The 21,428-nt window shown below is 36.8% G+C and overlaps 1 protein-coding gene across 1 annotated transcript; it reads right to left on the bottom strand.

Moving 5' to 3' along the window:
- Positions 1-1,218: 1,218 nt before the first annotated feature.
- On the bottom strand, positions 1,219-20,758 carry LOC117317259 (solute carrier family 43 member 3-like). The gene is made up of 10 exons (XM_033871994.1): positions 20,059-20,758; positions 17,105-17,151; positions 10,894-10,973; positions 6,481-6,573; positions 5,907-6,078; positions 3,925-4,110; positions 3,661-3,762; positions 2,797-2,962; positions 1,874-1,994; positions 1,219-1,325 (listed from the first exon to the last, which is right to left on the bottom strand). Exons 1-10 carry the CDS (start codon positions 20,379-20,381, stop codon positions 1,233-1,235), a joined length of 1,383 nt encoding a protein of 460 aa, XP_033727885.1. The 5' UTR covers positions 20,382-20,758; the 3' UTR covers positions 1,219-1,232.
- Between the last annotated feature and the right edge of the window lie 670 nt (positions 20,759-21,428).

Below are 21,428 nucleotides of genomic sequence, written 5' to 3'. Positions count from 1 at the left end.
GTTTTCAAGTTTTGAGCTTTTGTCAATATACTACTACTTAAACAACTTACAAGCCAATTCTAAATCACTTTGCTGGCAAATAGAGGCGGTGAGCTGGATGGGACATGTAGGCGTTTGTCTGCCGTGTGTAACATATGAAATTAAGAGTTAAATTGATACCTCCTACCTACCTTAGAAAGAACTGTCCATAATGACGTATGAAAAAACACCATAGCTATAAAATGTCAAGCGTAAATGTAAATATTTTCTAATCATTAGAAAATATTGCATATAGATATAAGTGAACATAAGTAAAAAGGAGCAGAACTGTTGATCCATTTTACAGACACAATCAACCCTTTATGTGCGAGATTATATGTGATAAGCAAAAGTTCGTTTAAATGAATGACCTATCAACAATTTGACATTTTCTCCAGGTCCTCAATGACGAATGCTTAAAGAACAACACAGCTGTATGATGAATCTAACATCACTGGCAAGTCTTAAAAGGACGAAACAGCTGTATCATGTCTCTAACATCACTGTCGAGTCATACAGGAACAAAATAACTGTATAATGTTCCCAGCACCACTGACGATCGAGTCATAGAATGAGGACACAACTGTATGATGTCCCTACCATCACTGACGACTGCTACAAGGACGAAACAGATGTATGGTGCCAATACCTTCACTGACAAGTCATAGAAGGGCGAAACAGCTGTAAACGTCCCTAGCTTCACTGACGAGTCCGAAGAGGACGAAACAGCTGTATGGTGCCTCTAAAATCACTAACGAGTCATAGATGGACGACACAACCATATGATACCCCTAACAGACCAGGGAGTATCGCCATAGCAACAAAATGTATCATAACAATGTCCTTGGATGTATTCTTCAGGTTTGTTTCGTGTTCTTTGTCAGTAATGAAGCTTTGTAATATTTTTATATTCATAAAGGGCGGATTGCCTCGAAATTTTGACAATTTATCTGTCCGTACTCTTGATAATAGCAATATTCTAGTAATTCGTATCCAACATTGTTCAGGTCTATGGGAAGTACTAACTGATACATGTATCTTGATTACCATGTAACTCGAGAAAAAAAATAGCGTCCGATTAAAATGTGTTTTAATTCAGCAAATTACAGAAGCAATTAAAGTAACACTGATATCATTAACAAAGTCCCCCCCCCCCCCCCCCCCCCCCCCCCCCCCCCCCCCCCCCCCCCCCCCCCCCCTCTCTCTCTCTCTCTCTAAATACATGATGATTTTGACTTCTCTCTGTAGAATACGACAATGGGATGAGCCAGGGAGACGATAGATAGACACAACAGGAACACGTTCACCTAGTGGATAAAAAAAGAAAAATTATCATTACTAGTAGTAATTATAACGGATGACTGTAACAAGTCTCCCGAACGACACGTGCAGTCGCTATGTCATAACACACCTTAAGACCGAATTTCATAGTAACCGAACAACATCTACTATCGATCAATCAGGGGCCTTTTTTCGAACGTGTTACCTTGTTGTTTGTATCCACAAAACGTCTTTGTCTAAACGTATATGTTATATATGTTGCAATTTTCGTATAAATCATCTAAATTTCGACCAATTAACGATTTTTTAGTTACTGTTTTTGCTAGGAAAGAAGAAAAAGAAGGACAAAAAGAACAAGAACAAGAAAAACAAAAAGGAGAACAGAAGAGGAACAAGAAGAAAAAGAAGACGATCAAAATGAAGTACAAGAAGAACAAAAAGAACAAAAGGAAAAACAAGAAGAATAACAAGAAAAACAAAAAGAAGAACAGAAGAACAAAAAGAAGAACAAAAAAAAAGAACAAGAAGAACAAAAAGAAAACAGGTTTGCTGCCGTTTTGGACTGTGATCTTACATCTATCGTTGCCTCATCATACTTCTCCGCCCAGTCGAACAGACCATATTGTGTTATCGTCAGAATTCCAGAAATAGCCATCACAAGACCAAATATCATACTCGTGTACTTCAAAGGAAATCTGCAAATGAAATAATTTTATTAGATAAAATGATGATATCTCGTCTGTATGGCCGTTCTGTATACAGATTAAAACTCTACACGGGATAGTATTGCCTATGACCAGTGACCTAGATCTGAAACATTTTAAAGGTGGCTTGTCTCCTTTGTCCTTCTCTTCTTTGTAACACTAACATCCAAACAACTAGTCCTTCTAACTGCTACAGTTTTTGTTTCTCAGCCGTAACAAAATATAACCTTGCGAGAAGTGGAAGTTCTATCATTTATAACTCTACAAATAGAGATGTGCAGCCTTCAACTACAAGACAGAATGCTACTTAGCCCAAAATGTCCATATACATTTGTGCATGCCTACTTCCCCCTCCCGAAATAACCGAATGGATTGTTGGCAAGAACTCAGCGATTTTTCCAAATACTCTGATCTCCTAATCACCCAGGTCCCCTGGGGGGTTTTCGAGCATCGTCAACAATTCCCAAAATTTCACAATCATTTTCCGGGAATAGCTCATCCCGATTCCTAATAAGTGCATTTCCTATTGGACTGCTACGTGTTTTGCTCTTGTTTTCACAAAAACATTGGAGCAGCATCGCGAGTCACTTTTTTTCTATATCCACGTCACCGATGACTTTTCAATTGGACTGCTTCGTGTTTTGTTGGGTTTTTTTCATAAACAATGGCAGCATCGCTAGTCACTTGGAATATTTTTGTCTACATGATGTATTTCCACGTCATCGATGATTTTCCCCAGTGTTGCCAACGCATAACAAAGAAAGAAGTTAACACAATTTGTTGAAACACTTACGCGACTCTGATGAAGTCCATGTTTGTGGTATACATGAAAGACCGAAGGAAGGTCAATACAATAAAATCGACGTACAGGACTGGCGGTTCTGGTACGAATGCCAGGGCAGACAGGAAGATAGCTAAACATGACGTCATCGCAAGGGGGATCACCATCCTCATACTTCCTGTCATCAACAAACTTAAAAATTTTACCCGTAAAACGTTTACCATCAAAAATCAAGAACGCTGTCTACGATTCAACAACTGCAAATTTTCCAAATTTATTTAATGTCGTCTTTCACATTAAACTGTGATATTGGACCTTCAGAAATAAAGATGTGCACAGATGTTGCTAATTTGTGTGTGGTTACATATGACAATGGTCACATATGATGTTTTTTTCTGTTCTATAAATACCCCTAGCTTGTTGATGCTTTCCTTGGCCGTACCTCTCGCTACGATTTTGTTGGTGGACTTTATCATACCCGAGGAAGGTCCTGTCCTTTGACGGATATCTTTAGTTTCTCACTTATTGGCGTTTTAGCAATTGCATGATATAAAGCACTTGCCTAAACTAATGTGACCGAGAGGATATCAGATTAGATATATATATATTTATTTTCATAATACGTGTATTTCACTGGTGAAACATCAAATGTGCAATAGGAATTTTGCAGCAGAAAATACGCATGAAAGCCATCTCGTTAACATTATTACCGTCATGGGCACGGCCTATGCTGTTTAAAGGGCAAGACACAAAATACCAATGTACAGTACACATGCGTGATATGTAAGATTGTGTGGGTCTACACTCAAAGTTGTATTATTAGAAGAAACATGTCAATCCATGCCATATAAGACACGATCAGCTTTGTAAACTTACCCGTAAACGGTTTCTCCATCGCGTGTATCGTATACCCGGCGATGAAAGATGACAACAAACTGCCAATCATTGTAAACGTCATGACATCAGAGAAATAGCTCACTACAAAAATTTAAATATGAGAGATGTATTCATGATATTAAAGACAAAATCGAACTAAGTGTTGCCTGCGATTTTACATAAGAAAGAGACTGGACATGTGATATTTGACATCACACTATTGGGGAAGACTTGAATGTAGGGTATGTACGACTTGAAACATACCTCGACTTTCATCTCTGAGGAGTTGCGTCATCATTCTGTTTGCTGATCCTAAAAAGTAGATGTATTTCAACATCACGATACTGATCCATACCACGTGGGAAATGAAGAGAGGATGGCGGAGTATGTCTCCTACGGATTTGATTTCTGATGAAGGATCAGGAGTGGTCTGTACAACTTCCTGGCAACCTACAACGAGTACATGTATTGGGGAGTGAATACAATCTGACAACCTAGAACGGACACGTGTATTGGGTAGTGAATACAGTATGACAACCTAGAACGGACACATGTATTGGGTAGTGAATACAGTATGACAACCTAGAACGGACACATGTATTGGGAGTGAATACAGTATGACAACCTAGAACGGACACGTGTATTGGGTAGTGAATACAGTCGGACAACCTAGAACGGACACATGAATTGGGTGGTGAATACAGTATGACAACCTAGAACGGACACATGTATTGGGTAGTGAATACTGTATGACAACCTAGAACGGACACATGTATTGGGTAGTGAATACTGTATGACAACCTAGAACGGACACATGTATTGGGTAGTGAATATTGTATGACAACCTAGAACGGACACATGTATTGGGTAGTGAATACAGTATGACAACCTAGAACGGACACATGTATTGGGTAGTGAATACAGTATGACAACCTAGAACGGACACATGTATTGGGTAGTGAATACGGTATGACAACCTAGAACGGACACATGTATTGGGTAGTGAATATTGTATGACAACCTAGAACGGACACATGTATTGGGTAGTGAATACAGTATGACAACCTAGAACGGACACATGTATTGGGTAGTGAATACAGTATGACAACCTAGAACGGACACATGTATTGGGTAGTGAATACAGTATGACAACCTAGAACGGACACATGTATTGGGTAGTGAATACAGTCTGGCAACCTACAACGAGTACATGTATTGGGGAGTGAATACAATCTGACAACCTAGAACGGACACGTGTATTGGGTAGTGAATACAGTATGACAACCTAGAACGGACACATGTATTGGGTAGTGAATACAGTATGATAACCTAGAACGGACACATGTATTGGGAGTGAATACAGTATGACAACCTAGAACGGACACGTGTATTGGGTAGTGAAAACAGTCGGACAACCTAGAACGGACACATGAATTGGGTGGTGAATACAGTATGACAACCTAGAACGGACACATGTATTGGGTAGTGAATACTGTATGACAACCTAGAACGGACACATGTATTGGGTAGTGAATACTGTATGACAACCTAGAACGGACACATGTATTGGGTAGTGAATATTGTATGACAACCTAGAACGGACACATGTATTGGGTAGTGAATACAGTATGACAACCTAGAACGGACACATGTATTGGGTAGTGAATACAGTATGACAACCTAGAACGGACACATGTATTGGGTAGTGAATACGGTATGACAACCTAGAACGGACACATGTATTGGGTAGTGAATATTGTATGACAACCTAGAACGGACACATGTATTGGGTAGTGAATACAGTATGACAACCTAGAACGGACACATGTATTGGGTAGTGAATACAGTATGACAACCTAGAACGGACACATGTATTGGGTAGTGAATACAGTATGACAACCTAGAACGGACACATGTATTGGGTAGTGAATACAGTCTGACAACCTAGAACGGACACATGTATTGGGTTGTGAATACAGTATGACAACCTAGAACGGACACGTGTATTGCGTAGTGAAAACAGTCTGACAACCTAGAACGGACACATGTACATGTATTGGGTATGGAATACATTGATAAGTTCTCGCATTCGCTTTTAGGCAGATCAAACAAAAATGACTTTAAATGAACATTTCATTAGCACGACTATTATTAAAAGGAAGTGACGTCATTTTTTTTCAGTTCTTTATGTAAAATCTATGAACGCAGATGTTGTAGAAACCGCAATGTACATAATTTCACTGTACCGTTGACGTCATCATCTTTAATGCTGTCGTCCTTGGAAACTGAATTATTTGTATTAGTTGTGTGAGGCTCTCGTGAGGGATGTAACAGTGTACATACACCGGAAATCACGATCAAAAGAATGGCGAGACCAATAAAGGAGAACTGCTTATCTATCCCGCCTTCATACAGTTTCTAAAACGAAGACAAAATTGTTGTTTGCTGAAAAATCAGAATAAGTACATGTATACAAATATTTTTTTCAAATCTCTGTTTGGAAACTGTTGGTCACATCCGTTCATCAGCAGAACAACTCGTCATATTTTTAACAATTTAATACTGTCGTGCGGATAGAAAACACATCTACATCGAAATACATCGACCATTTTTCGACATACCTGACTATACAGATATACATGTCAACATACACAAACATATCAATCCGTTCATTTTGAAATCCAACTACGAGTTTCATAACATTTCGCGGTCATATATATTTCTATCAAATTGTATTTTGTTATCGGGCCTTCTTTAATGTTTATTCCCCATACTGAATACGTTACACACACTTTCCTATGTTATGGTGTGTATTCCTACCTTGACCAGCATAAAGGTGAGAACGGATGAGTCATAACACCCATTCAGAAGGCCAATGTATATTGAGGAACCTTTCGGCAGTAAAAACGGCACCTGGTAGGGAAAAAAATAAAGAACAGTAAACAAGATATCAAGTCAGTAACGGCACCACGTCGTACGCCAAGCGAAGAGCGACACTGCGCCCTTCGAAGAGCGTAAATGTGTCAAGTGAAAAGAGAAAGCGCGCTATGTGAAGAGCGACAGCACGCTATGCTAAGAACGACAGTGCGCCAAACGACATAGCGGACGCTCTTCATTTGGCGCATTGCCGCTATTCGCCGGCGTATAGTCGCTGTTTTCATTTAAGGATTGATTGTCAATTTTGTTGCTTGCATGGACTGATGAAGGGAAGTGAACCTCGTGCAAATGAAGCAACAAAATTGACAATCAATCCTTATATTTACGTTAACCAAATTTAAAACTTCGCCACCAGATTGCAAAATTCGGTCGCAACAGTGTGACGTAAGTGCGTCACTTTGTAACATTGTTATACTTATCGTACATGTGTGCACAGTAGTGGAACAGCAGACAGTCAACTATTCTCGTCGCCAAGGCAACACAAAATATAGTGCCATACACGTTTTGATTATTACGATGTTGATACACATAGATACGATATTTTCAAGATAAAATATTCATTTATAACAAATATTTATGATATTGTATAATAAAAACTTAGCAATACCCATATAAATACGAATTTAAAGTGCAGTGTTGACAGTATAGTATGTGTGTGATTTGGTCACTCGAGACACAGGGACTCGGTTAAAAAAAATGATGTGATGCAGTCTAATAGCCGGGATATTCAGAGCTCGAGAAAAAGTGTAACAATGTGGATTTTAGTCGCAGGTTAGCTGGTGATGTACATGGTGTTCTTGACATATTGGATTTCATTGTCGCACTGGCGTTTTGGGATGTAAATTATGATAATAGTAAGTAAAGAAACATTGATTTGAAAATTGGCGGTATTCGACGGCCGGAAACTTGTGTCCTCCATATGTTTAGATTGAGTCAAATTACGACAATAATGTGTCCCTGTTCTCGATATAGCATACTTCTGCTACCAGTCTGTTTTGAGTTGTTAAATAGTGTTTAAATTGAGGTTTATTTTCTGTGACCACTGAAATGGTATTAAGCATGGCATTCGAGATACAGCTAACGTTAGACCTAACAGTTACTGCGCTACGTAGGTCATGAGCTCGGTGCTATCGAGAGTGTCAGTGTTCTGTCAGATCCTGTTTTCTAAACTGTCTGCATTATACTGGCATTTTTATTAGCACATAAAGCGGCTATTCCACTTGTGTTCATATACGTTTATAACAATGTTACACAATTTACAATGTGAAAGTGCATTCGAGTCTGAGGCGGTACAGAACTCGATCGCCATTGTAAACTCAGTGAATGTATTCACACGCCGGCAAGAAAGTGATTCGTCTCTCAGAACAGAAGCACGCGACCCAAAATCTTCAATGGGAAATGAAGTGATCTGAGTTTACTATGTTCATTGAGGCGGAGCGAAGTGAAAATGTAAATATAACGCATTGTCGCTTTTCGCACGGCGCGCTGTCGCTCTTCGGAGACAAACACGAACATACCGCAGACACTCAAAAGATGCTCATTCACCACAGGGGCCAGAATGTTTGTTATATTCCACGTGTATTTGGACCCTCTGTTAGCTGTACAAAATATGCTTATGCTCGTTGAAAAGATCGATAACTTTCCTTTCAGAAAAATCCTATGTACAAAAAGAATTTATTCTAATTACTTTGAAGTCATCTCCGTTTCATCCAAAACTCCGCGCGTTGGAAAAAATCCGACCGATGGTAGCGCGGTTGATATTCATAATGTTCTAGCTGCAATGCAATTGACTGAATTCAATCGACGTCATACACAAGCCAGATGCACATCGAACGAAGGAGAAATTCGTGAGTCTATATATAGATTCAGTAGCATACTGTTCTTAATAATGTTTTAGAATATGTGAATCAATGCATTGTATAAATGTGACCTCTTGTTCTACACAAAGTTACTTTAGCTAGCTAAAGGCTAGTTTTTGGTTTTGACGCCAACCGAACTTTAGCAATTGAACCCTAATTGATAATAATTTGCCGCAAAATGATTGTATCACTTGTAGTTTTTGCTAGAAAACTGTCGATTCATCAGCCGTCTGCGTTCAAATCTTTCAGATTTTTTATGTCGTCAGTGCTACGATCCAGTAGGCGAGCTGGGTACAGTATTTATATTTGAAGCTTTCCAACCAATTGTAACGTTTGGCGAGTTGATAATTGTTGTCACAGACTGAGAAAGTTGTTCCGTAAAGCGGCGATTGTAATTTTCACATGCGTTTGTGATTTGGGAATGCTTATTAAAAAATTAAAAGTTTTGTTATAAAAATAGCCATACATTGCTTTATATAGCATAAATCTAAATTGACTGTTAGAGTTTCAAACGCCTGTGCAATTTCATTTTTATTACACTATAATATATGGTCTCGCTATCACTGGGATATTGAAATGAACACCGAACACAGGGATATGTACATGTATAATCTTATATTATAGAATTAACAAGAAAACCTATAAAAACAAGTCCCAGTGCTCTGACAGTGACATATACACGAAGTGTTAGGATAGTGGAATTCATTACAAACCATTTGTACTTACATAGTGAATTTGTATTGTATTCGTTGAATAATATGTTTCAAGGTCCTAAAATGTCTTTAAGTAGAAAAAATATTGACATCCACTAACCCAAATTAAAACACAAAAAGATAATTCAAATATAAAGATATCTTTAAGACCACGAAGACAACAATAGAGAAAGATGTCTGACTTTTAGATCTAAAAAATATTTAATATATTGACTTAAATTCACACATGCATATGATTTGTTTACAAAGAGTTACTTTGTAATTATCACACGTGGATATTAACTACAGAAAGACAACAATTGAACTAGGTCAGCATCTGGTTCTTCATAAAACTTGATAGCACATAATAACACTATTTGTTCTGCTCACTGATCAGTCATATTTTCTGCATTGATTTTGCACAGGTGTTTAATTTTTGTCCCCACAAATTATGCAATCCTTTGCTTATCCACAAATGAGTTTTTATGTCCAGTATTATATAGAAAAGAATTGAACAATACAGGCCCTAAAAAGCTGCATCTTATATTGATATCATGATATTTGTAAAAAAAATTATCTTTAAAGGCTGGTGTTAGGTATGCAGACAGCTTCAGGTACTCTAGCACCTAAATTAAATCTGACAGTTTGTTTACATGGACATGTATGTATGTTTGGACATATCCTGGTCAACTGTTCTGGAGTCCCGCCTGTCAGATCTTACTTTTGTCATAATATGTACAAAATGTGTGTTTGTAATTCATTACATTTGTATAAGATTTTAAAATTAATACAGATCAAAGCAGATTCACCATTAAAGGGACATTTCGTCGTTGAAATGAGTTTATGCTATAAATACAAAAGTAAACGGGAATTTTGGTATTTTTCTCAACTAGTAAAAGTTATGAACTTTACCGTCATAAAACACTCAAAGCCCGAAGATAACCCAAAGTTCTTCAAAAATAAAAGTTTTTTGAAAATGTGACTTCCACCCGAAGTGCGAAAATTAACGACTATTAATACGAGCATGCGCAGACAAGTTCACGAACAGAAACGAAAATGGAGTACATTGCTTCCGGGCTACCGATTAGCTAATGGGTCAGTCAGCGAGAAAACGAGGACATGACAAGATAGCGAATGTCATAAAAAAAATCGTATAGATATCGGCAACTAGTTAAATGAAGAAAGAGAGCGAAGGAAGACTCGGAGAAAAAACCACCGGCCTACGGTCAGTATCTGGCAATTGCCCCACGTAGGTTTCGAACTCGCAACCCAGAAGTGGAGGGGTAGTGTTAAATGTCGGGACACCTTAACCACTCGGCCACCCCTGGAGGCCGCGTCATTCGAGTCGAACGAGGAATTTGCATTGCTTCTGGAAAGTTCTGTGGTATATACTGATAGTCGATTCATTCGTAATGTAGTTCTGCTCAAAGTTACACTTGTTACCGAGTAAGATAATGTTTGTGTGCAATACTTTAAATGTTTTTTTCATATATATTATTAACTCATTTTCTGGCAATGCAAATTACCATAACAGAAAAAAAATTACGGTAAAACGGGCTATGGTTTTTCCCCATTGTTTTTATATCATACTTTAAGTATTTACCAAAAACACCATTTAAATAGGTCACCAAGAGCTATGGCTTGGTATCAAAGAGAAGTTTATGATTCACACCGATCACACAAGAAGAGTTCCGAGAGCATGTAACGATTGTTTATATCATAAAATGATAATTCGGAGCAGATACCTGTATGAAGTTTGACACCAATAAAGACACACCTGTCATCCCCACCATTATTTCGCCGGGTAGTAAGAGCCACGGATTATCTGTCGAAAACAAAACAATATATTACTGATGATTTATTGCATTATCCTCAGGTGATTGATGAAACCATATTTTAACGGAGTACTCCGTCGTTCGAACGGCAGCCTATATGACTCGCACACTATTTTATAAGATAATGAAAGAACTTACACTCATATTTGTGACTATCTGTGATGGACTAAATATCATATTTGTACAGATCAAAGCGTCAGGACAACTCATGAGTACTGTGCATGAGGGATCGAAATAAAGGACAAAAATAAGTACATGTAGTATATAAATATAAAATGGCAGAAAAGAAGAAGACATTTTTTTCGGTTTTTTCGGTTTTTTCCTGATGCCGACCCGTGTCATTTTAAGGAATTCTTTTCGCTTTAAAATCCTATGGTTGCATTAACGTTCTTCTAAAAGATGCCGAAGTACTTTGTCAAAGCTCATCTGAATCGACATACTAATTATAAATTTACTTCTGATATCGATTAATCTCGATGTTTAAAATGTCTATCATGTTTCTTGATAAAACACATCGCATTCCCTGTGTATTGATTCCTGTAACTTACTGTCCCAGTATATTTTGGCTCCTAAGGTTTAAATGAAATATTATTGTCACACCTTCATGATATATAAAAGCATCTCACTATCGACTGATTCGGACAATGCAACCTCTTTCTTGCTATCAGAATCTCCGTTGCGAAATGCGCTAGGTTTCGCCTTAGTGAATAAGCTTAATCAGCACGGCGATTTTTGTAGGCCTATTTTCTTGGAAGTGTTCTCCTTTCATTTTAAGTATCAAATGTAGAAACAATCGAAGATTTTACTTATCGATTGCCAATATGAAAATCCTGGAATAAAAAAGTACTCGACGAATGAGGGCCATTTTTATCAACCCAAGAGGTGACTCTCCAGTGTTACCTCAACAAGAGTGCGTGCGAGCTACCTCCCATTACACAAACCTGGCATCAAGCGTACTAATTTGTACAGAAAAAGTTCAGAATACTTAATGATAAAGCAAGTCATTGTCTATTGTTTAAACGTTTTATATATTTATTTATCTTATACAGATATCTACAATAAACTTTCTTCTTCCTAATGTCTCCCTTGACAATGCCTCACTTTTGGCCTTTAGTTGAGCGTTCGCCGCTATGAGGAAGGTTTTGGGTTCTGTCCCCCAGCCGAGACATACCAGAGTCTTTAAAAATGGTAGTTGCTACTCCTGCTTAGCGCTCAGCATATTTGGAGTGGGACGACTGGTTCGCCCGTTGTCAGTATAATGTGACCGGGTGGGGTGTGCTGCTGGGTGTCTTCGGCAGTATGCTCCAGTGAGGTAGCACTATAAATCGGCAAAAGTTCCGGCCTATCACAAGGAGACTTAACACGAACATACCGCAGCCTCCCAAAGCACACATACGCACTCACCACACGCATGCATGTCGCACTCACGGAAGGCCGTCCTTAAATGACCTTAGCTGTTAATAGGACGTTAAACAAAATAAACCAAACCAAACAATCATATAAAAACTTACTCAGATTACAAAATTACCAACAACTATATTTTCATATATGTTTTTGGGATGGGAAAGATTCGGTCCAATCCTGAACCTATCGCGATTGTTCGTAAAAATAAGCGACAATTGATTCCGAATGAATTTGCCCTCGCCAAAGTCGGCGAGGATAGTTATAGGTGCCTGTTTCACAGCAACTGAAAATCCGCAAAATGCTGTGCACCGGCAGTGGGATATATTCCGCCTCACCTCATCCGCTTCATTTAGATACAACGTGACACCACAGACAGCAATATACAGCATGTCGAGTTGTGTAGTGATTTTTGTGATAGTAACGATTTGGTTACGTCTTGATTACATGTAACATATGCCGAGTAATCGTTTCACATGTGTATTATGTCATCTTTACATACTACAAAACGACGCTTCCTCAAATACTTATATCATCGTAACACGCAATATAACAAATAAAAATGAATTGATTGTTCCTAAAACGATAGACAAACACAAAGGGGTTTTTTTCAGAGTCATTATAGATTAGTGCACCTATTAGGTATTACGGTTTTTTGTTCAAAAGTTGACGTAACAAATGGTCTATTTTCTAGACCGGAACAAAAAAATGAATGTGATTAGTATGCGCTGACTTCATTAGCGGGTTAGTATTTTACAGTTGCAAAACAAGTTTAATTACAATTCTCACTCTATAGTTATAGGAAAGAAATAGCTAAGAAATGATCAACTTGATAAATAGAGGTTACAGAAAAAGTGGTCCTTGGATTTGCTAATTATTTCACTCTCGTAATTTTTTAAAAGAAAAAAAGGCACAAGCTTTTAGTGTATTTTGTAACTTTTAGTAAGCACTAAGAGAGTAAAATAAATACTCTATCCATCAACCACCAGCCGTGCATAGAGACTTGAAAATTATCGTGAATTTCACATGAAGAAATTTCGCCTGTGTAGAGAATGATGGTAAGAACTTTTTGACAAAAATCAAGCCCGCCTAAGTTTCTCGATGACAAAACATACTTCTGTTGAGCGTAGAAAAAAATGCTTATAATTATTGAAAAGCTCGATAATTTCACTTTCAGTAACATCCTATATACGTGCAGAATGTATTCCTACTACTTCGAAAGCACTTCCGTTTCATTCAAAACCCGAGGCCATTTCTGCGATTTGGACAAAATTCATGAGCTCTAGTTGCAATGCCATTGGCTGGTTATTTTGAGGTCCTTCGTATCACTCTTCTCGAGACACCTCAATCTACGTCATCCACAAACCAGATGCACATCACGAAAAAACATTCATCGGTTCTACAGCGCGATATGAATTTCTGGTAACGACTTTTGAATGCAAACACAGGGGGTTGGTACGGACCTACGTCACAATGAAATAATTATCCGATAAAAAAAATTAGCCTCTCCCGATTAGCCATCCTCGACAGTCAAGTGTATGTAGTCGTGGGACGGGTCTTACTCCGGAGAAGCTAATTTTTCATTGGACAATTATTCTTTGTGACGTAAGTATGCGTCTATCCCCTGTGCATGCAATACAAATTATGCTCAGAAGCAGCACTCGATCTAAATAATCACAAGTCATGGATCGAAGTGAATGGTTAACAGACAGAAAGCGCGCTTTGATACCTCTCTTGTTATATTATTCACTCAAGGGGAATGTTTAGGGATCATACCTTTTTTATTTATTCCCCTAGAACATTTATTCAGGAAGGAAAGCCGAGATTGAGCTTTTTCTTTCTTTTTTAATGTTGAAACTGCTTTTTCTGCTTAAATCTCGATCAAAACAAGTTGTCGTCTTTAATCTAGTTGTAAGAGTACCATGTAGCTGTTTGCATGTCTGACTTCAGCCTTAAAAGATAAAAAAAAAAAAATATGATATCAATATGAAATGCAGCTGTTAGGGCCTGTATTGATTTTTTTCTATATAATACTGGACATAAAAACAACTCATTTGTGGATAAGCAAAGGATTACATAATTTCTTTGGGAAAAAATTAAAAAAAAACCTTGTTTAAAATCAATGCAGAAAATATGACTGATCAGTGAGCAGAACAAATAGTGTTATTATGTGCTATCAAGTTTTATGAAGAACCAGATGCTGACCTAGTTCAATTGTTGTCTTTCTGTAGTTAATATCCACGTGTGATAATTACAAAGTAACTCTTTGATAAACAAATCATATGCATGTTTGAATTTAAGTCATTATATTAAATATTTTTGAGATCTCAAAGTCCGACATCTTTCTCTATTGTTGTCTTCGTGGTCTTAAAGATATCTTTATATTTGAATTATCTTTGTGTGTTTTAATTTGGATTAGTGAATGTCTATATTTTGTGCACTTTTAAGACTGATTAGATCCTGGACACATTTTTTTTCAACGAATACATTACAAATTTTATGAATGTTTAGAATCTACTATGTAAGTACAAATGGTTTGTAATGAATTCCACTATCCTAACACTTGGTGTATATGTCACTGTCAGAGCACTGGGACTTGTTTTTATAGGTTTTCTGGTTAATTCTACAATATAAGATTATACATGTACATATCCCTGTGGTCGGTATTCATTGCAATATCCCAGTGATAGCGAGACCATATATTATAGCGTAATACAAATGAAATTGCACAGGCGTTTGAAATTCTAACAGTAAATTGATATTTCTGCTATATCAAATTGAAATTCTAACAGTAAATTGATATTTCTGCTATATAAAAAATAAAGTATGGCCATTTTATAGCAAAACTCTTATTTTTAATCAGTATTTTCCAAATCACAAATGCAATCGCGCCTAAACAGTCTCCGTCTCTTCGACGACAATTTCTAGCAAAGACTACAAGTGATCAAAATCATCACATGGGATAGCCGAAAACATTACTTATTTCTGATTACAAACATTTGAAAAGTAATAAACCTACCCTCACACTGCTGAAGGGGAAAACACCGGCCGTGGTTTTAACGCCGGGCTATTGTTTTGGAAAGCACAGACTGTAGTAAACAATAGCGATAAATGTGAAGGTAAGTCATATCTTTGGGGTGGTTTCCGCATTTATGAATGTTGAAAAAAATATTGAAAAGGGGCAAACATATGTTTTTATGTGGCGACCTCACCCATGCAAACTCCTGTCATTGTGACAATCAACAGGTGTATGTAACACCGCCTACAGGTAATAAGCACTTTATCTTTTGTCATAGATTTACCTGCTGGTACTTACTGTATCAGGAGGATCTGATAAAACCCTTTCTGCTACACTAGGAAGCCCACGTAACATTCTGTATCGGTACCGGCGAACCTAAATTGCTACATCGCTATAGTTTATTTAAGAAATAATTAACGATGATTCTTGTATTGTTGCAAGATATACAACGAGGACGAGGATATTTTGCAATTTAATTAATAACGAAGGCCGCAGGCCTGAGTTATTAATTAAAATTGCAAAATATCCGAGTCCGAGTTGTATATCCTGAAACAATACACGAGTCAAAGTTGATTATTTCTATTCTACCATGTACTGTTTAGTTCTGAGATCGATCTCTTTCTAATAGAAAAACAGCAAGGAAACCCCGAGAAAACCTTGTCATTTATTTCTTGAGTATTGCATTATTTGTTGATGAAATATACAGGCAATACAGTTCTACGATTAAGAGCATCTATCATATGGCATTGATTTTGAAAATTTAAAAAAAAGGGATAAAAAAAGGAAAAAAAAAAAGAAAAAAGGGGGCCTTTATTGAAAGACTAACCCATTAGCCCACTCGGCTATAGTAACCTTTTATGAAATGGGTGAATATTAGATATATAAAATTGTAACAGCCGTGACTCGCGACCGTGTATTATTGGCACGAGCGTGTATTATTGGCGCGAGCGTGGGTTATTGGAAAATAATACATGGTTTTAAACCAATCAAAACTGGCGTTACATAGCAAACATGGTAGAATAATAAGTATACTATATCACATCCTTCATTTGTACAACATACAACATTGCCGAATAATTCTCCATATCAAATTTCATCAAAATCTATTTAATTGGTCGTGATTATTAGCGTTTTAAAAAGATTTACTCGTCGGGCCAGGTGAGCTAAAACAATGTTAAAAATAATATCATTACGAAGGGCAATAATTCTGTAAGTTACTGCTAAATAATTCCCATTTTTAAACTCGTCCAAGATATTGTCGATGGTATGGCTGTATACAAAGTTTCATCAAACTTGGTTGATATTCACTCCAGTTATAGTGTTCACAAGGTCAAGTTATATTATTATCACAAAGGCCAATTACTCTTAACTCTAATGTAGAATAGTTGTTATTTTCGAACACGTCCCAGATATTGTCGATATCTGAATGCATACAAACTTTCATCAAACTTGGTGATATATATTTAAGATATCGTGTTCACAAAGTAATTGTTGACGGGCGGACGCCGGATGCCACGGTAAGGCATGATTTAACGTTGGTCTTTGGACCAGGTGAGCTAAGAAGAAGAAGAACTTTGGGAGATGTATATCTGAGGTGTAAGCAGTTAATGGAACAAAGTTCCATTAAAATGAGGCCGTATAATTAAACACTAGTGATACTCAATGTAGTTATATCATATCGAATAAAATATAATTAATTACCAGGTGATGCGAAAGCGAAGAATAAAATTCCGCCTACAGCCATTGATCTGAAAATAAAGAGAAACCGTTTAAAATTGTATTAATGTAACGAGCATTATAATGTATTTTCTGTTGAAAAAAAACATATATCTACGATGGCCGAAAACGGACTACGAAAATTGTGTTACTAGTAACATGTTTGCGTCAACAAACATGTACAGATACTTACATATACGAAAACTTTATATTCATATATATATATATAGACACTAACATATACGGATACTAACATATGTAGATACTTACATATATAAAAACTTTATATTCAGATACTTATATATATATATATATATAGACACTAACATATACGGATACTAACATATGTAGATACATATATAAACACTTACATATACAGATACTACATATGCAGATACTAACATATAAGGATACCTTCACATACACATACTTATATATACAGATACTTACATATATAGATACTTACATATAAAGATACTTACATATACAGATATTTACATATATAGATACTACATATGCAGATACTAACATATAAGGATACCTTCACATACCCATACTTATATATACAGATACTTACATATATAGATACTTACATATATAGATACTTACATATACAGATATTTACATAAATAAATACTTACATATATAGATACTTACATATACAGAAACTTACACATACAGATACTTACATATACAGATACTTACATATACAGTTACTTACATATACAGATACTTACAATACAGATACTTACATATACAGATACTTACATATACAGATACTTACATATACAGATACTTACATATATAGATACTTACAATACAGATACTTACATATACAGTTATATACATATTCTTACATATACAGATACTTACATATAAAGCATGCGTATCCGTTTAATACCGAAATATTGGTATAACTTTCCATTGACAACTGTTCCTACAGCTATTGCAGCATTTCCAACACTGAAGATCAAATTGAATTGTTCGTCTTGGCGAAAGCAGTCTTCATTTTGTGAGTTTACTCCAGTAGAGTCACCGTCACCGCTCGGAACACACAGATATTTAAACAAGCCCTCCTGTTTTAGTATAAAAACAAGGGCAAACCATCCAAATTGCATTCCTCCGAAAAGGAATATTTCTAATAGACTAATGAAAACTAGCGCTGCACGTCTCGTGTTATTCATATCTAAATTAAAACTGCCCTATTCGTGTACCAGACGTCGCTGCTCATCAGATCCACACTGCCGACAGATATTTTTCTATCAATACTGCATTGTTTTATAGTTTCTTCGGATCCCCACGCTAAGTGCTGCGCCTATGACACTGTTTGTAAATGTCGATTACATAAACGATTATAATTAGATATGCATTTCAGTAAGATAAATTTGATAAATAAGAAAAGAAAACCTGAAAAATAAGTAGTTTCTCGCAGTAATGTTCCTTTGGAAGTCTTCAAAAATTTTCCAATTATGTGTTTGCTGCTTCTGTATGTGCCTAGTGATGTCATTGTCAACATCCTGGTTTTACGAAGCTGTTAGATTTGTAGGCGGGTGTTATCGTGAAGCAGAGGGCGCTTACTTTTCCGGAACACCTGGTCCAAGTATGAAGGGTCTAATAGCAAATCTGCGATATTAGGGTTATTTCTTGCTCTGACTTTATCAATTTTGATGAGTTTGAATATCGGTACTTATTGCTTGTTTTCCGACTTCCAAATTGCACATTTTTCTTATCAGGCTCATCGCCCGGTCAACAGCTATTTTATGTTTGACATGTTGGCTACATTGCGGTGTACCTACCTCACTCAACAAAGCAAAGTGACTTACATAGATATACTCACCCTTAGCAAGTGATAGCCGTACGACGTCAGATTGAAAAAAGAAAATAAACACTGATTTTGTGGAATGGGGTTATGTTGGTGATTATCATAAAAAAGTAATTATCAGTGTCCACTTGATGATCCGTGATCCGTTTTTCGTGTTAAAATCTTTACGTACCTGATTTAAAAGATAAGACGGAGGCCGCCTTGCCGACGGCGGTACGCGTAAAACTTTTGTGCACTGTACAGTAAATAAACAAAAATACAATATAGTGTATGTTTTACCGGGAGTTGTAAACATACTTTGAATTGAAGAGTTTGAGTATTTACCAGTGACCCTGCGTTTACGAAAGCGTTAATGTCTGTTTTAATTATATTTACCGGACGTACTTCAACAGATCTGTGGAGAGGGTGTTGATGGGACATGAATGCATATCAATAAATCAATTTATTTATAAGAAATAAAATACATATTTATACATATAAACATGTTAAAGAGAGCATGCTGTACAGGAGAATGATTAATGCATGAAATCATACACACGTTTACACACACAACACGCGTTAGCCTGTTATCGTGCGACAAAGATCTTAAGATGAAAAAATGGACCAAAAGCGGTCAGGCTTGCGGACAATCAATCGACAGTGGAACAGAAATAGAATGTATGTCTAAGAGCAGTTTTTAAACGGACAGTCTGATTTTTTCGACAAAAATGTAAAAAAAAAATCCATATTTGTTAACAAATCAGAATGTCCGTCGGAAAACATAATGTACAAATGGTGCCTCATGTTGTCCGAACTCCAACACAAATGTAGCCTACTAATGGTGCCTCATGTAGTGAGAAATCAAACACACACTTAGCCCACTGATGGTGCATCATATTGTAATAATTCCAACACAAACGTAACCCAATACACATACACATCATTACACAAACAGTTACCTACATATACAGATACTTACATATATAGATACTTACACAAACAGATACTTACATATACAGATACACAGTACTTACAATTACAGACACTTACATTTACTTACATATACAGAAACTTAAATATACAGACTCTTACATAAACAGATACTTACATTTACATATACTTAAATATACATACTTACATATAAAGCATGCGTATTCGTTTAATGCCAAAGGATAGGAATAACTTTCCATTGACAACTGTTCCCACAGTTAGTACAGCATTTCCAACACTGAAGATTAAATTGAATCGTTCGTCTTGGCGAAAGCAGTCTTCATTTTGTGAGTTTACTCCAGTAGAGTTACTGTCACCGCTCGGAACACACAGATATTTAAACAAGTCCTCCTGTTTTAGTATAAAAACAAGGGCAAACCATCCAAACTGCATTCCTCCGAAAAGGAATATTTCTAACAGACTAATACAAACTAGCGCTGCACGTCTCGTGGTATTCATTGTAGAAGCCATATCTAAATTAAAACTGTCCTGTACATAAACAAAACGTCGCTGGTCCTCAGGTCGACACTGCCAATAGGAAAAAAACAGCAGCAACAACAAAAACTCGGTTACGTGATCAAATTTCCGAGGGTACCAATGAAAAATAAGTCAGATGACCACACGTGGTTGCGATGCTAACCCTTGGTGCTCATAATGGAATTCGTTGATAGCTATTGACATAAAAAGATATATCACTATTGGATTTTTAAATCATTGCAATTTCATCAGATGAATGATATATTTATCGTAAGACACAATTGTGCACTGACATGTTATGTTCCGCTCGAATGCCTACGACAGTGGAGCGTAAATGTTTTACCTGTATATGACAAAAGGTTGAAACACAGGTGCCTGACTCGTTTTATAAAATAATAACATATAGAGTACATATAAATGAGAAAGGTTCTGAACTCCCCCAGGCTTGAAATCTGATGTATTTATTTCTAAGTACCGTAGCTTCGGTTGTTTTGGGTGGATTTTTTCGAAGTAGGACTTAAATTGAAGAGAAATGGCCAATCTTTAAAATAAGCCATAACATGTTGTTGATTTCTCGATATTAGTTTACGAAATCGGGCGTGAAACTTCAAAATCCCCTCGATTTTGTTTAGTCGGACAAGTTGATGTAACGGGGTCACCACACTTTGACTCTATTGGACATAGCTTTAAATACGAAGTCCACGGGTTAATCAAGAGGTACGCTTCATCAGATCACCGAATACAACTATTACATACACTTACTTTATGTATACGAGCACCCTATCGACGGCCCCGGAACTTTTTATGCATACTGATAGCAGATTTTCCCCTTGAGTAGCCATGTTGTGTCAGCCGCGGTAAATTTGAACAAGCATTCTGATTGGTTATAGAAAATGTGTTGAACCAATCAGAATGCTTGTTTGTGTTTTGACAGCGGTCGATCTGTGTCGAATAAAGGCTTAAATGGCTTCGACAATTAAAGTAAAACGCATATATGACCCCGATTACTTTATAACACACGTGACATGGATGTTGCGTTTG

This window comes from Pecten maximus, chromosome 19, assembly GCF_902652985.1.
Source record: "Pecten maximus chromosome 19, xPecMax1.1, whole genome shotgun sequence".
Classification (NCBI taxonomy): Eukaryota; Metazoa; Mollusca; class Bivalvia; order Pectinida; family Pectinidae; genus Pecten; species Pecten maximus.
Note: the sequence above shows the minus strand (reverse complement) of the source record. Positions and strands in the feature narration are given on the sequence as shown.

Coding starts and splice junctions, on each gene's coding strand:
- LOC117317259 (XM_033871994.1), bottom strand. CDS start 20,381: ATGGCTTCTACAATGAATACCACGAGACGTGCAGCGCTAGTTTGTATT. Junction 4,111..5,906: donor TAAAGATGATGACGTCAACG/GTACAGTGAAAT, acceptor TACTCGTTGTAG/GTTGCCAGGAAGTTGTACAG. Junction 1,326..1,873: donor ATGATGAGGCAACGATAGAT/GTAAGATCACAG, acceptor TTTATCCACTAG/GTGAACGTGTTCCTGTTGTG.